The sequence below is a fragment of the Megalops cyprinoides genome, chromosome 17, assembly GCF_013368585.1.
Source record: "Megalops cyprinoides isolate fMegCyp1 chromosome 17, fMegCyp1.pri, whole genome shotgun sequence".
In the NCBI taxonomy this organism is placed as follows: domain Eukaryota; kingdom Metazoa; phylum Chordata; class Actinopteri; order Elopiformes; family Megalopidae; genus Megalops; species Megalops cyprinoides.
The window spans coordinates 12,578,269-12,590,845 of NC_050599.1; the positions used below are offsets into that span (position 1 = coordinate 12,578,269).

General features: G+C 40.0%; 1 protein-coding gene across 3 annotated transcripts; it reads left to right on the forward strand.

Moving 5' to 3' along the window:
- The first annotated feature begins 1,049 nt into the window (after positions 1 to 1,049).
- Positions 1,050 to 5,800, forward strand: ostm1 (osteoclastogenesis associated transmembrane protein 1). Of its 3 annotated transcripts, none has more exons than XM_036550482.1 (6): positions 1,050 to 1,093; positions 2,871 to 2,985; positions 3,415 to 3,512; positions 3,764 to 3,877; positions 4,865 to 5,030; positions 5,520 to 5,800. In XM_036550482.1, the coding sequence occupies exons 2-6, from the start codon at positions 2,925 to 2,927 to the stop codon at positions 5,573 to 5,575; spliced, it is 495 nt and encodes a 164-aa protein (XP_036406375.1). In that variant the 5' UTR covers positions 1,050 to 1,093; positions 2,871 to 2,924; the 3' UTR covers positions 5,576 to 5,800. The 3 variants fall into 3 exon arrangements, with proteins under 3 accessions (XP_036406375.1, XP_036406373.1, XP_036406374.1); XM_036550480.1 differs by lacking the exon at positions 1,050 to 1,093 and adding an exon at positions 1,818 to 2,254; XM_036550481.1 differs by lacking the exon at positions 1,050 to 1,093 and adding an exon at positions 1,821 to 1,853.
- The last annotated feature ends 6,777 nt before the right edge of the window (positions 5,801 to 12,577 follow it).

Below are 12,577 nucleotides of genomic sequence, written 5' to 3' on the forward strand. Positions count from 1 at the left end.
TCTCTGCCAGTTTAACTTTAGTAATATTAACTTGCCACTTGTCAAAGACTTGTGAATGTCTGCCTGTATCTATTTTTCTCTTACGGCTTTTGAAAAGGTCCTTTTGCTGTCTACAAAATATTGTTGGCAAATTAGTAACTTCAGTTAAAAATACCAATTTTGCTTAGAGGACTCACATGGGATTTAAACGTTGAAGCAGCGACATGTTTTATTACAATGTTTGATTTAATAGAGGTTGCTGAAAATGTAAATCATGCTCAGTTAACGTTGCTACAGGATACAATATAAACCGAATTGCTTTTCCCAAACACGTTAGACCATGAATAATTATATTAACTGTACTTTTATATAAATTAATGTAAAACACTTACCTTTGCTCTTAATATATTTTTTGCATACATTAAACACAGCACACACAAGCCTTCTCAACATCTCCAGTAAGATTAAATGTGTGCTTATTTTGCGAAAGGATTCTGAACTTGCAGGTCTTTCGCGTATAGTATTTTCCACAGAGTCGGTTAATAACTACTGAGCACTAAATTATGGGCGCGTGCATTTGGGAGTTTCTTGTAAGTCTTGAAGGTTACTGCAGGTGGGCAAGGATGTACAAGTTGTGTATATACAGGATATTGGTACAGAGGTAAGTAGCAACATCAGTAAAATTTCAAGGCACATGTTGGGGCTTTTGGTTTTCCTGATATTATAGTCAAAGGTAATATCGGCCATCGTTGAATTGCCTTTATTAAAATGTAAAATATTACAGAAACTGCCCTTAATATCACGGAACAGCCTCCAAACCATGGGAACTATGACGACTGCGAGTATGTCACTTTGAATGCTACAACTGAAGGCTGAAAGGATCCATTAAGAGCAGCAAAGCTCTGCTCCGTGTCGACCTCAAACGTTGATATAGCTGGAGACAAAGCGATACGAGCAACAGAGGCAGGACAGCTGAAATGTGTCCACTGACAACCAGAGAGGCTCGGTGTAAAAGCTTTGCATCAGCGCGTCTCAATGGGTTGTTCAACTGCTCATAGACATGAGGATGGGGGATACGAATGGTTCTGTGATAGTGATGTATTGACTTTCAAAGGTACAGATTATTATTTTTTAAAATTGTATACGATCTCATTTGGGTGCAAAATGTAAAAATAACCATAGGAAATTCTCCACAACTCTCAGAAAAACCTCAACATTTGTATTATGTATATCTTAAACTGTTAAACTCAGCAAGTTAAACGCATTTTTGCACAATTTATTTGAAACACACACAAAAAAAAAAAATACTATTAGACGGTGTGGTAGATATTGTTTAGTCCGGTCGAAACAACTGAATAGTGAGATTGTGTTGCTGTAGTGAAGGTTTGCATAATTTTTTCAGTTGGTTGTGCTTTGCGTGCGCAAGGCACATTTTATGTAAAAGAAAAAAAAAAAACAATGTACATGCATGTTTGATATTTCGGGTTCAACAGAAGAGATTTTCATAGTATATATGCCACGTCTTGGTAATAATATGAAATAAATAGAAAATGCCATGCTCACGTGCGTAACTGGATGTTTAAGTGCAGTGAGAACTGAAGCACTCGCCTCACTCCCTCCCAGTAATTGTACATTTTATACCTTAATTATATATTTAAATTAGTTTTATATTTAAATTAATTATTGTTATTATCAGCGTTATACACAATACTGCAAAGCTTATATCACTATTGGGATGAAACAAACACAAAATATCAGTGGAGAAATCCCAGGACTTTGGAAAATGCTCATCTCTCGAGATTTTGCCTGTCACATGACCACACAAGGCAAAACAGGAAGTGGTGGTGTGTGGCGTGACAGCGAGGAGCAGTGAAGTTGGTATTCAGCGAACATGGCTTTCACGAATATTTTCGCATATGTCATTACTTTGATGCTTTATGAATGGCTTCAGGCTTCCTCTGTAGACGTTAGCGTCACAATTCCTGAATCGAGAGTGGACGGTGTTTCAATGACAACCTCATCCGTGAACCGTGGCGTGCCTGTGTCGCCTTCCCTGGGTCCAAGTTCTTATTTGTCTCTCAGTTTGATGTCCGCGTTTCCCGATGATCTAGAAATCAGCGACTATTGTCAAGAGGAGCTTCATATATTTGCTCAGCGATATGTGTCATACGTGAATTGCCTGGTCTCTTTCGTTCGTCCTGTCAAGGTCTGTCAGAACTGTCATATCCAATTTAGAAACCTCGAAGAAATATATGCAAATATATCGTCAGACCAGGTAAACAATTTCACGTTAAATCGATACCTCCCAAAAACATTAAACACATAGGTTGAGCCATAGATACCTAGCGATTTATCCAGTTAACGCACTGCGAGATGACACAACAGAATTGGTGGTGTAGTCGGCCGACTAGCGATTTAGCTTGACCGCTGTTGTTTTTCATTTCTTCCGTTGTAGCATTGCAATAACAATGTTTGATGAATGATGCATATAAGCTGTCGATCTGTAACCCAACTGAACTGATACCTCAGACGAACGTTGATATGATTTCAAGGTCATTTCGATGAAGAAATGCAATTATGAACGCGTTAAAACTATGACGTAGCTAGTCAAAAAGATTTTTAATTATTTGGTCATGCAGCACCGTTCTGTCATGTCATGTGTTACACGCAGCAGACATAAATTGATCTCGGAAGGCCTTTGGTCCCATTATGTCCAGATGGCTATTTGTCCATTTTTTGTCTGTTATACTTTCCAAAAGGGGACTGGCAAAAACCTAATAAGGTATTAATTATTTATGAATCTGTTAGTTTGTGAATCTACAGAAATTCCCCTGGGGACTTACTGGGACTGCTTCATGTTGATTTCTCTAAACATGATGCTTGTTGTACAGGTGGGCCCAGCCAACGTGAGCTGCAGAGACACCCTTCTCCGCTCAGACAGGCTGATGCTGGTGTTTGTGCTCTTCGACAACCTGCTGGAGATATGGAAGACTTCAGCCTGCGATCGTGAGTACCGCTGACATCGCCCCAGCTGTGGCACATGTTTCAGTGCCGCCGTGCCCACTGATTGCTTTAATTGTTTGTGGGGGGCGGGCCTATGTGAAACCAGAGTCAAAATTACTCCCAGTGTCCGTGTGTGTGAGAGACCTGAGAAACATGCACCTGTCGACACTGCTGAAGAATCAAGTGTCTGTGATCTCAACTGTGGAATCTGAGTCTTCTGATGGGAAACTAATACACTGTGTTGTAGGGTGACGTATTTGTATTTGTATGTATTTTGCATGCATGATGTATTTTGCCCAGTGATCTAAATGGGGTGGAAGCCACAGATATTAATGGCGTGCTCGAAGTAAAGGAAAGTCTTCTCGTGACAGTGCTTCCTGAGGACTAGAACTTACGCAATGCTGATTTCTGTTTGTTTTGCTTGTTTTCTAGGTTGCCTTACCAAAGAGCTCAGCAGCTTATCCAACGATACTCTGTACTACATGGCCACACTGAATCAGTCACTAAGCTGCTTTGAGAAACATCAGCAGGTCAGTAACCCAGAGAAGAACATTAAGGAACCAAATATCTGGGGCCATTCTTTGACGATTGAGGATGATGTATTGAATCAGCTGTATTCAGATGATCATTGTAGTTATAATTGTAGCTAAAATTACCATGAAAATAAAAAACAGCATGAACGATTATTTTACTGATGTTGTTTTAGTTAAAACAATAATTTGTATACAGCACATTTGGAGCTCTGTATAATGATGTATGTATATCTAATTTCTTTTTTCAGCAAGGGAATCACTCTGAGCTTTGTAAAGAGTGCAAAACAACCTACAGAAGCTTGAATGAGCTTTATAGCAGGATGGAAAAGAACAAGACCCTCTGCATTGACATTGAGGATTCAGTATGTATTTATGAAATCTTTCTAAAGTTTCAGACATCCAAACCTGGACATGCTGAAGTTGTCTAATGGGTACCATGCATGGGTGCATGTCACTGAGTCAAAAGCACAGGCAATGACTAATGATGCTGTGAATGACTGTTGTGATGCTAAAGTTGCTCTAATGTCGTGCTGGTAAAACAGCTAATGTTTTGGATCCCCGTAACACTGAAATAGGCAAAATGAATTCAATGGGTGCCACTTGTTAGAATGGAAATATGTGCATGGCAGCAGTTTTCAGAGATTTCAGAGCAAGAAAATGGCACCCCCTAGTGGTGGTATCCAGCTCTGCCCCTGTGGTAAATTTAAGGTTGAGTGGGGGGAAAGTCAACTAGGTCAACAATGCCTCCATTTTTCATTCCGCATAGACAAGTATAACTAAATGTCTGAGCAGTCATATTGTCCATGAGCTTTGACCTAAGTTATCTCTATACTTAACTATACCAAAACCATTCCAGGCCTCCAGAAGCAGAGTTGCCTACCCTTTGGCTAAATAGTGTATTGTCTGTTCCTATGTTTCCTATGTTATGTGTCCATATCAGAAGGTTTCAACAGTTAACATTTGATATGTGATACATAGACATTGATGTGTAGCTTACATTAGTAAAGGGGAAGACCACTTGAAATCAAAACACTGACCTTTTCACCCTTGCATGGCTTGATGTAATCTCTCACATACTGGCTCTCTGGATGCCAGCAATAATGCCCTATTGTTTTAGCTAGTCACAGTGCTCTCAGACCGTCAGCTGTCAGTGTTCGTATTCTGAATGGTGGAGTTTACTTTCAGATGAGTAGTCTGCTCCCCAAACACCCCAGACTTGCACCAGGAAGGGGAAAGTGGACTCTGTAGCCTGTAGCTGGTATAGGCTGAAGGGCTGCTGATGGAGGCCATTGCACAAGAGGGGAGATCTCTTTGTTGTTTCATTAGCTCTTGTGTTGGGACTATTTCAGATGAATATGACCCGCAGATTGTGGAGCAAGAATTTCAATTGTTCCTTCCCCCGGGAAGAGACTGTCCCTGTCATCGCTGTGTCCAGCTTCATGCTCTTTCTGCCCATCATCTTCTACTTGAGTAGCTTCCTTCACTCGGAACAAAAGAAGCGCAAGCTCATTCACCGTGAGTAACTGGCTTAATGCGGCCATTGTTGCCGTATTTTTAACTGGTGAGGCTTGGCTGGGATGCCACAGGTTGTTTATGGGGGAGGGCTAAGTCTGTGTCAGTTAAAGGGGGCTTTTTTGGCCAAAGGCTGTCATTTGATGGCAAATATTATGCGTCAGACTCTTAAAATCCACGACTGAGAGGTTGTTCCCAATTGCCTTCCAGCCTTTGTCATAGAGGATGTGAGACACATTAGTCTGAAGATCAGCTGACCAGCATTAGTGATTGAAGTAAGTTTGTAAAAGTGATGCCCTGGAAAAGGAGGTTTAGTGAGAGTAAGCGGTCAGAATACATGTCTGGTCAGTAAGCTCACACTATCTCAGAGGGAAGAGAGTCTGAAAAACCCCTTCGAAACAGATCTGTGTGCAAACCTTGTCAAGGATGAAAGATAAACAAGTGAAATGACGAAGCTGTCTGAAAGACCTCTGCATCTCTCTTGTGTCACAGCCAAGCGTGCGAAATCGAGTGGTGGTCTGACGAACGTCCAAGACAAATACAGCTGAAAGACTGACGGACGCATGGAGAGGCGGGAGAGGGGGAGGAGGAACGGCGGTGTCCACCCCTGAGATGCACTCGGTCTGCAAGGGTTCCGCGCTGCAAAGACCATCGTTCATATTGCCGTGGGTGGGTGGGTGCAAACAGGCACTGGGTGTAAGGTATCGGGTTCGAATAACTTCCACAGTGAGCAGAAATCAAAATAAACATCCGCATAGAATGGGAAAAGTGATGCTGGCTGTCAGAAGCTGACTTGTCGCAGTGTTACATTGCAAAATGTAATTACAGCATTTCATATTATTAAAAAAGGTATATGGAAAATGAGTAAAAAAGAAGAAATTTCAGTTTTCTGTAAGCAGGTTTTTCATGCTAAATCACCTTTTTTGTTGGTGTTTTTTCTGATAGCCAGGTGTCCTTTTGTGTTTTTACTACTAGGAGCAGTACTACTACCATTACTAATTACGTGAAACTGAGGTTATGTCCTTTGTTTTGTGTCCTGTGATATAGCTCTTATTTCAAAGCAGAATCTCCTATTTTCCAGGTAAGGGAAGTGGATTCAGGTAATGCACCTCCAGAGTGAATCTCCAGTGGGCACTTGGTGTCCATTAACAGAGACGCATACTCCCTCAGCAGTGACAGTTGACTGACATTTGGGACTTTGAAGAAATTATGTGCATGCTCTTTTTTTCTGAATTTCTATAAGAATGTATAACTGCATTGGATGAAAATACTGAATCATGTCACAGTCCCCCATTGTAAAGTCCCCCCTGGGGTTAGTTTGACTGTTAGATTTTAAGTAGAGGGCAGTTTAACATTTTGAATGTTTCTTTTTTACATACATTGAAGGTTAATTTTATTTAGTTAAACATTTTGTACAGTCTTCTAGGTTGAATACTGCTCCTAGTTTAGACAGATGTTGGACTAAATGAACAATTTCCTTATTTAATGAGGGTCTTACATATTAACCTGTAGTTAAATATAAAAATTTGATGAAGGTTTTTCATATACCAAGTGGCATGCGTGATTAATAACCGTGTCCTATAAGCCAAGAGCACAGTTGATGGTGCAAGCTGGCCTTACTACCAGCTAGAGCTTTTAGTTACAGTGATGGGATTACATAAAAAATAATGTAAAAACAAACCTGCTCTTTCCATGGATAGCACTCTGCTCACTTGCATATGCCAAAAGTCATATAGAAAAACCTATTGTGAGCACATATTGTTGTTAGTGTGTGATTGAGAGAAAAGCTGGAAAGGTAAAATCAAAACACAACAAACAGAAATAGAGACCCTCTGTACATCACAGCCACATGTTATCCTGATTGGTCCTGTTCTTTGCCCGTGTTTTCACTGCTTGTTTGTCCCGTTTCCCATCCAGAAATAGCATGTGATGTTCCAGTATGAGTGTCACCCACAGAGCTGGCCTTTATTATTTCTCTGCGATGGTCACAAATCCTTTCAGTGACAGGTGACTTTATGACAGAGTAAGCCTTGCCTTCCGATCAGTTACTAAACAATGAAATCATCACCATTCACACACCGTGCATTGATATGCCCACAAGAATTTTTTTCCCCGCACGGTTTCTTGGTGTTTTTTAAGTAATCTGAGAGCTGTCGACAAAATAAGCAGCTTTTTGACCGGGTTCACTCCAACGAAAAGCTCTGGCTGGTTGTGTGGTTGGCTTGCATCATCTGAGAATTAAGTTCTGCCTCTAGGCTCTCAGGGTGCAGATTGAAATGCTCAATCATGGGTGTAAGCACTCGATAAATTAATTATAAGGAATCATGATCATGGTGACTCATAAATGTAATAAATGTCAAATAAAAATTTTGATTGGAATTGTCCTTCAAAAGTCCAAGTGAAAATATTGTACTTGAAAGAAAACAAGATGTGTATGTTTTTGTGTGTATTACTTTCCACCTGGTAGTTCATTTTTCAGAACTTTCTATGCCTTGAAACACTGCTGAAAACAAAGATTGAAAATGTAATGATAGAGGCAATATTACATTTTAAATGCATTGTTTTTAATTCAACCTACAAAGCCTTTTATACTGATATGTTTTCTTTGGTGCGCAGTAGGTAGTCGAAGTGGCTTTGACTAAGTGTTGTGTGAAATGGACAAACCTTGGCAATACTCTTACACTGCTAGACAACCCTGTCCTTTCTTCTCATTCACAATATCCAGTCATCAAAACTGATTGTGCTGTCAGGAGGAGCAACATGTTGGCTGAGTGAGTCACAGCACTTTCTTTGAAAAATGTGTCAACTGTGATCAAATAAATTAATGGGTCATAATACAGCTTCTGTTCTTTGTTAATTTTAGACTTACACATTTTCTATGATAAAAAAAAAACAATTCTCAATCCTAGATGTAGTTAAATTTACTACTCACTTAACCCATAGCCCCCATGTGTTTTTATCTTCTCCGTGCTTCAGCTGATTCACTCCCATTGACTGTGATCATTTTTCTCTTGCGGTTTGACCTGCTGTTCTTGTTCTTGGTTTAGTTCGAATCTTACAGTAAGGCTGATTTCAGGTAATTTCCCGTAACATTGTGCTTGCTATCTGTGATTTCTTTTACATGCATTTTGTATTCTTTTCCTTGTATTGAAGATGGCCCACACGTGCATGAATTATAACACAAATAAAAGGGGATACATTATGGTAAGTATTTCATTTCCACTTAGACATCATTGCACTGTTTTTTAAATTTCATTTTGATAAATTATTATTCATTTGACCTCCTTGTCCTCCCTCTTCCCAGTTAAACTCATTTTTGTTTTTATTTTGTTAAAAAAGAGCCCGTTAAGGTTCTTTGGCTTTTTGCTGGATTGCAACAAAACCAGTTTCCTCTTCATTAGCGGTTAATCTAAATGTAGGATAAAGTTACTCGGCTGACTAATCATAATAACACATCAGTTTAAACTCCTTTGGCTTTTTGGTCTTACGGAGTGCAGCCATTGCCTATCACACTGCCTCTAATAGCATTACCCCTGATGTGCTGAATCATATGATTGCGAATGTGAGCCATTGAAAACAATCTTTCATTCATGCTGGCACCTGCTGCCTGTACAGGGAGAGCTCAAGAATGACAGCTTTGATTCTGTAATCCGTGGCTTTCTGAGCACACTGCTGGTAAGTAGGGCTGAAAGTCATTACTCCGAAACAGTGCGTCTCTGCACACGTTGAGATCCGGCCCTCGCTAGCTCCAAGTCATTTCCACGTGATTGGGAAACCAATGGAAAAGCTGAAATACCTCAGCAATGGCGACCCGGCTCTGCCTTGGCTCTGGAAACGCACGAGGGGGGCTGCCGGGGTTAACGTTTACATCACGTTTCAGCGCTGGCTGTAAGAATGGTGACTTTGGACTTCCGAGCCAGCCATTGATACGTACAATGAAAGCTGGGACCTGGAACTGCCTGTAATATAAAACTGGAGGCCTTTGTCTGTTTGGAGACATATCCAATGTCCAGGCATTTGTTGTAAAGTTCTCAATGCTTCAGAGGGCTTTGAAAGACAATGGAGGTGTGAACGGTAGAAAACACTGTTTGCTGTACACATCAGACCTGTGCTAACCTGACTTTGACTTTGCTGCTTTGGGCGATGAACAGGTTTTATGAGTGCTCAGCTTTTCAACTGAGAGAATTAATCACCTTTTATTTACCTCTCAGAATGGTTTCACTGCCCACAGGATACAAGCCATCCATTCTTCTGAAGTAAAATAAAAAACAAACAAAAAACCCCCCAGATGTGTAGGTACACAGAAATAGTGAAAATGCTGTCCTGTTTTCAGTGACCAGTCCAAACTCATTATCTTTCTCCTTAAGTTTACAAGCAGAGTTATCAGTTTCATATTGCCCTTGAAAATGATGCAAAAGGATATATAACTGCATCAGAAATACTGAATTGTTCATTTAATTTGTGCTCACTGAAACTCCTCATTAAAACAACTCACTTAAACATTTGATTGAAAATAAGTGAAATGACAGCAGTCCCTGACATTTAAGTGTTAATTGCCTGGGACTGCGAACTGCCGTGGTAGCTAACAGCGCTGTGAATGACAGAATGATGCAACTCTAAAATCCACATTGTGCAGATTTAGTTATTCATAATGCCCTCACTGGGCAAGCTTCCCATTCACCTAATCTGCTCCAAAAGAGCTTTGATACGATTTGACTGAAGAATAATGCTGTCATAAGTAACATTTTATGTGGAAAAAAAGGATTCTGTAAATTGACTTAATATGTCCCCCTCAATTATTCTCAGATGTGTGTTGATTGGCTTAGGCGGTAAATTTATGTGGGAGGTACAGGGTCCCTCAATTCTAAAATAAAGGCATTATCAAAAGGACAATGATAGACTTGAAGTGTATGAATGTGTGTGTGGATATTGTGTGCAATCATGATTTGTTTGGCGTTATAGTGAAGACCTCTGTGTACACCCTTCTGGATGGAGACCTTGGAATACAGTACCACTCAAATGTTTGGACACCCCTGATTAAGATAATGAGAAACATGCATTCAAAGATATTTTGATGTAAAGACTTATCTTTAAATGCTTCAAATGTGTTTCTTAGACAAATATAAATAGTGAAGTTGATGCCTATGCATGATTTTCCTTGTAAAAAAAAAATAAATATTTTTGCCTACTTTTAAGAATATAAAATATAAGATAGTTTTGATTTGTTTAACACTTTTTGGTCGCTGCATAATTCCATTTGTGTTATTTCATAGTTTTGATGTCTTTACTGTTATTCTAAAATGTGGAAAATAGTAAAAATAAACTTCATGTCCAAACTTTTGACTTGTACTGTATGTATTTACTAATTTGCTTGACATTCTTCTCCAAAGTGACTTAAAATAGCATTGTGACAAGATGCATTGAATATGTAACATAGCAACAAATACACGTGACAGAACAGCCAGTAAGGCAGTAGTTGAGCCTCAAACATCAGCACAGTGCCTGCATTCATCATGTAAGTGCAGCAAGATCTTAAAATCCATCTATGAGAATTGAAAATTATGATTTGCAACACATAAGATTACAGTTGTGTTTTGGAGAGCAAAGGTAGTGGGCGGTAGGTGTGTACAATGCAGCCAAGTCCAGGAAGCCAGGGTCAGGTCATAAAGCAACAGGTTAGGACTATTCTTCCCTCTAATGGACCTTGCATGCAGTGAGCTAATCAAACCTCTTGTCTTGTAGTTCGCTGGATTCATCCCTGCTTGTGGTCAATACAGTTTTCCCAGGGACCTTCGCTACCTTTGTTGCCATATAATGATTAGTCTTTTATGCTGTTTGCAGGATTATGGATCCAAGCCAAGTTAATGTAGAAGGTTGTGTTACCTATTGAAAAGAAGGCAGGTTTACGCATATCTTACCCAGCCTTCTCTCTTAACGTGATGGAACAATTGAATCACTGTGGTGACGTCTGAGACACAGACTGACAAGACTGCCAGAGCACATTACTGGAAAACAGCGATTGAGTTGGTGGGGGTGGGGTGTTGGGAGGTATACTGCACCTCCGTTTTTCAAAGCCCCATACAGATCTATTTTTGTTTTTCTTTTAATGCTCCTTTCAGTTTTCATGCAAAGTTGCTCTTTTGCTCTTGTGAGGTCATGCCCCATTCAGCCATTAAGTCCTTAAACCTGTGGTCATTAACCACGCCTTGCTTGCTGGCATTCCCTGGCCATTATACATTATGAGGTAGCCAATGTTTCCTTCTTTACACCAATATTAAGAAACTGTTAGTTAAAGCTTAAGTTGTTATGCAAACCCCTTAAGCTGTCAATTAGTTAACTGGCTAAGGCAGCTAAGCTACCTCCGAATCTTCTCGTAATGAATATGGTGCTTTGTTAGAGGGGAAAACATATGCCTGGGATATATAATTAGAAGAAAGCCCCCCAAAGAGAGAGCATGTGCAGTTGAATAAAGGGGCTTATTATACCTGTGAGGGGTCAAAGTCTGTAGATCTCTAGCTTATGGTATTATGATAGATTATAGAATCACTCTATTATGTTAGTCATTCAGTTTGTAATCAGGCTTGCACAGTGCACAGGTCCTTGAAGGCCATTGAAAACAAGGCTCCCATTGGCTTCTCTCCAAAGGTCCCATGACAGGTCAGCTGTTGATGACATCACCGCTGTCGGATCATATGTCAGAACCTTTGGTGTCTGACTTCTGCCATGTTGTTGTGGAACCTCTTAGGCCCAGACAGCTCGGGGCATGGTTCCGCAGGGAAGAATGGGAGCCCAGCAGGGTGTCCAGGATACGAGGCAGGACCATCTGACCCCGCTCTCATCCGAGCTCTCACTGCCATCAGCTGGAAGAGACATTTTTAAAGCCTCTTCCTTGAAATGGAGAAACAGTCACAAGAGACACATGCCCGTTAGTGTGCCAGCAGTTCAAAGCCAAACCTTTTTGCAAATAAATACATCGTTACTGTTGTGCTGTATTGTGTTGCCTGGAGAGGTTTCTGTCCTGTAAATCTGTGCTTCAGTTTTGGGCAAATTTGAACAGTCATCATTCAGACTTTCATTCAGGGTTTCAGAAAGCAAAAAGCTGCCAATTTATCTGAACATTTTTAGTAAGTCAGAATCTGAACTAGCCCTTTTCAGCAGTGTACAGTGTAACACTGAATATTCACTTTTAATTCACAGATAGCTGTAGGTTAGTTTTATTTCATGATCAGCGATGGGCAAACAATTATTTATTTAACAAATCTGTATCATTATTATTCTTCTGGAGTAATTCCACATCACAGAAATATGTTTTTTTTATTATACAATACTTTCTGCAGTATAACATCAAAAAGCATTGTATGTATCTAAGTGCAGTTCATAGCCATTTTATTTAGCTCTATGTCTCCTTTAGCATCTCCATGGTATAGCCTTGTCTCCTTTGCACAGATTTGTGAAACACCCGTAGTATCTTCAACAATATTCCTCTCCGTCAATTACCCTCTCCTGTTCTCTTCATAAATTTTAAACCTGAATTATACCTCTCCCTTTTT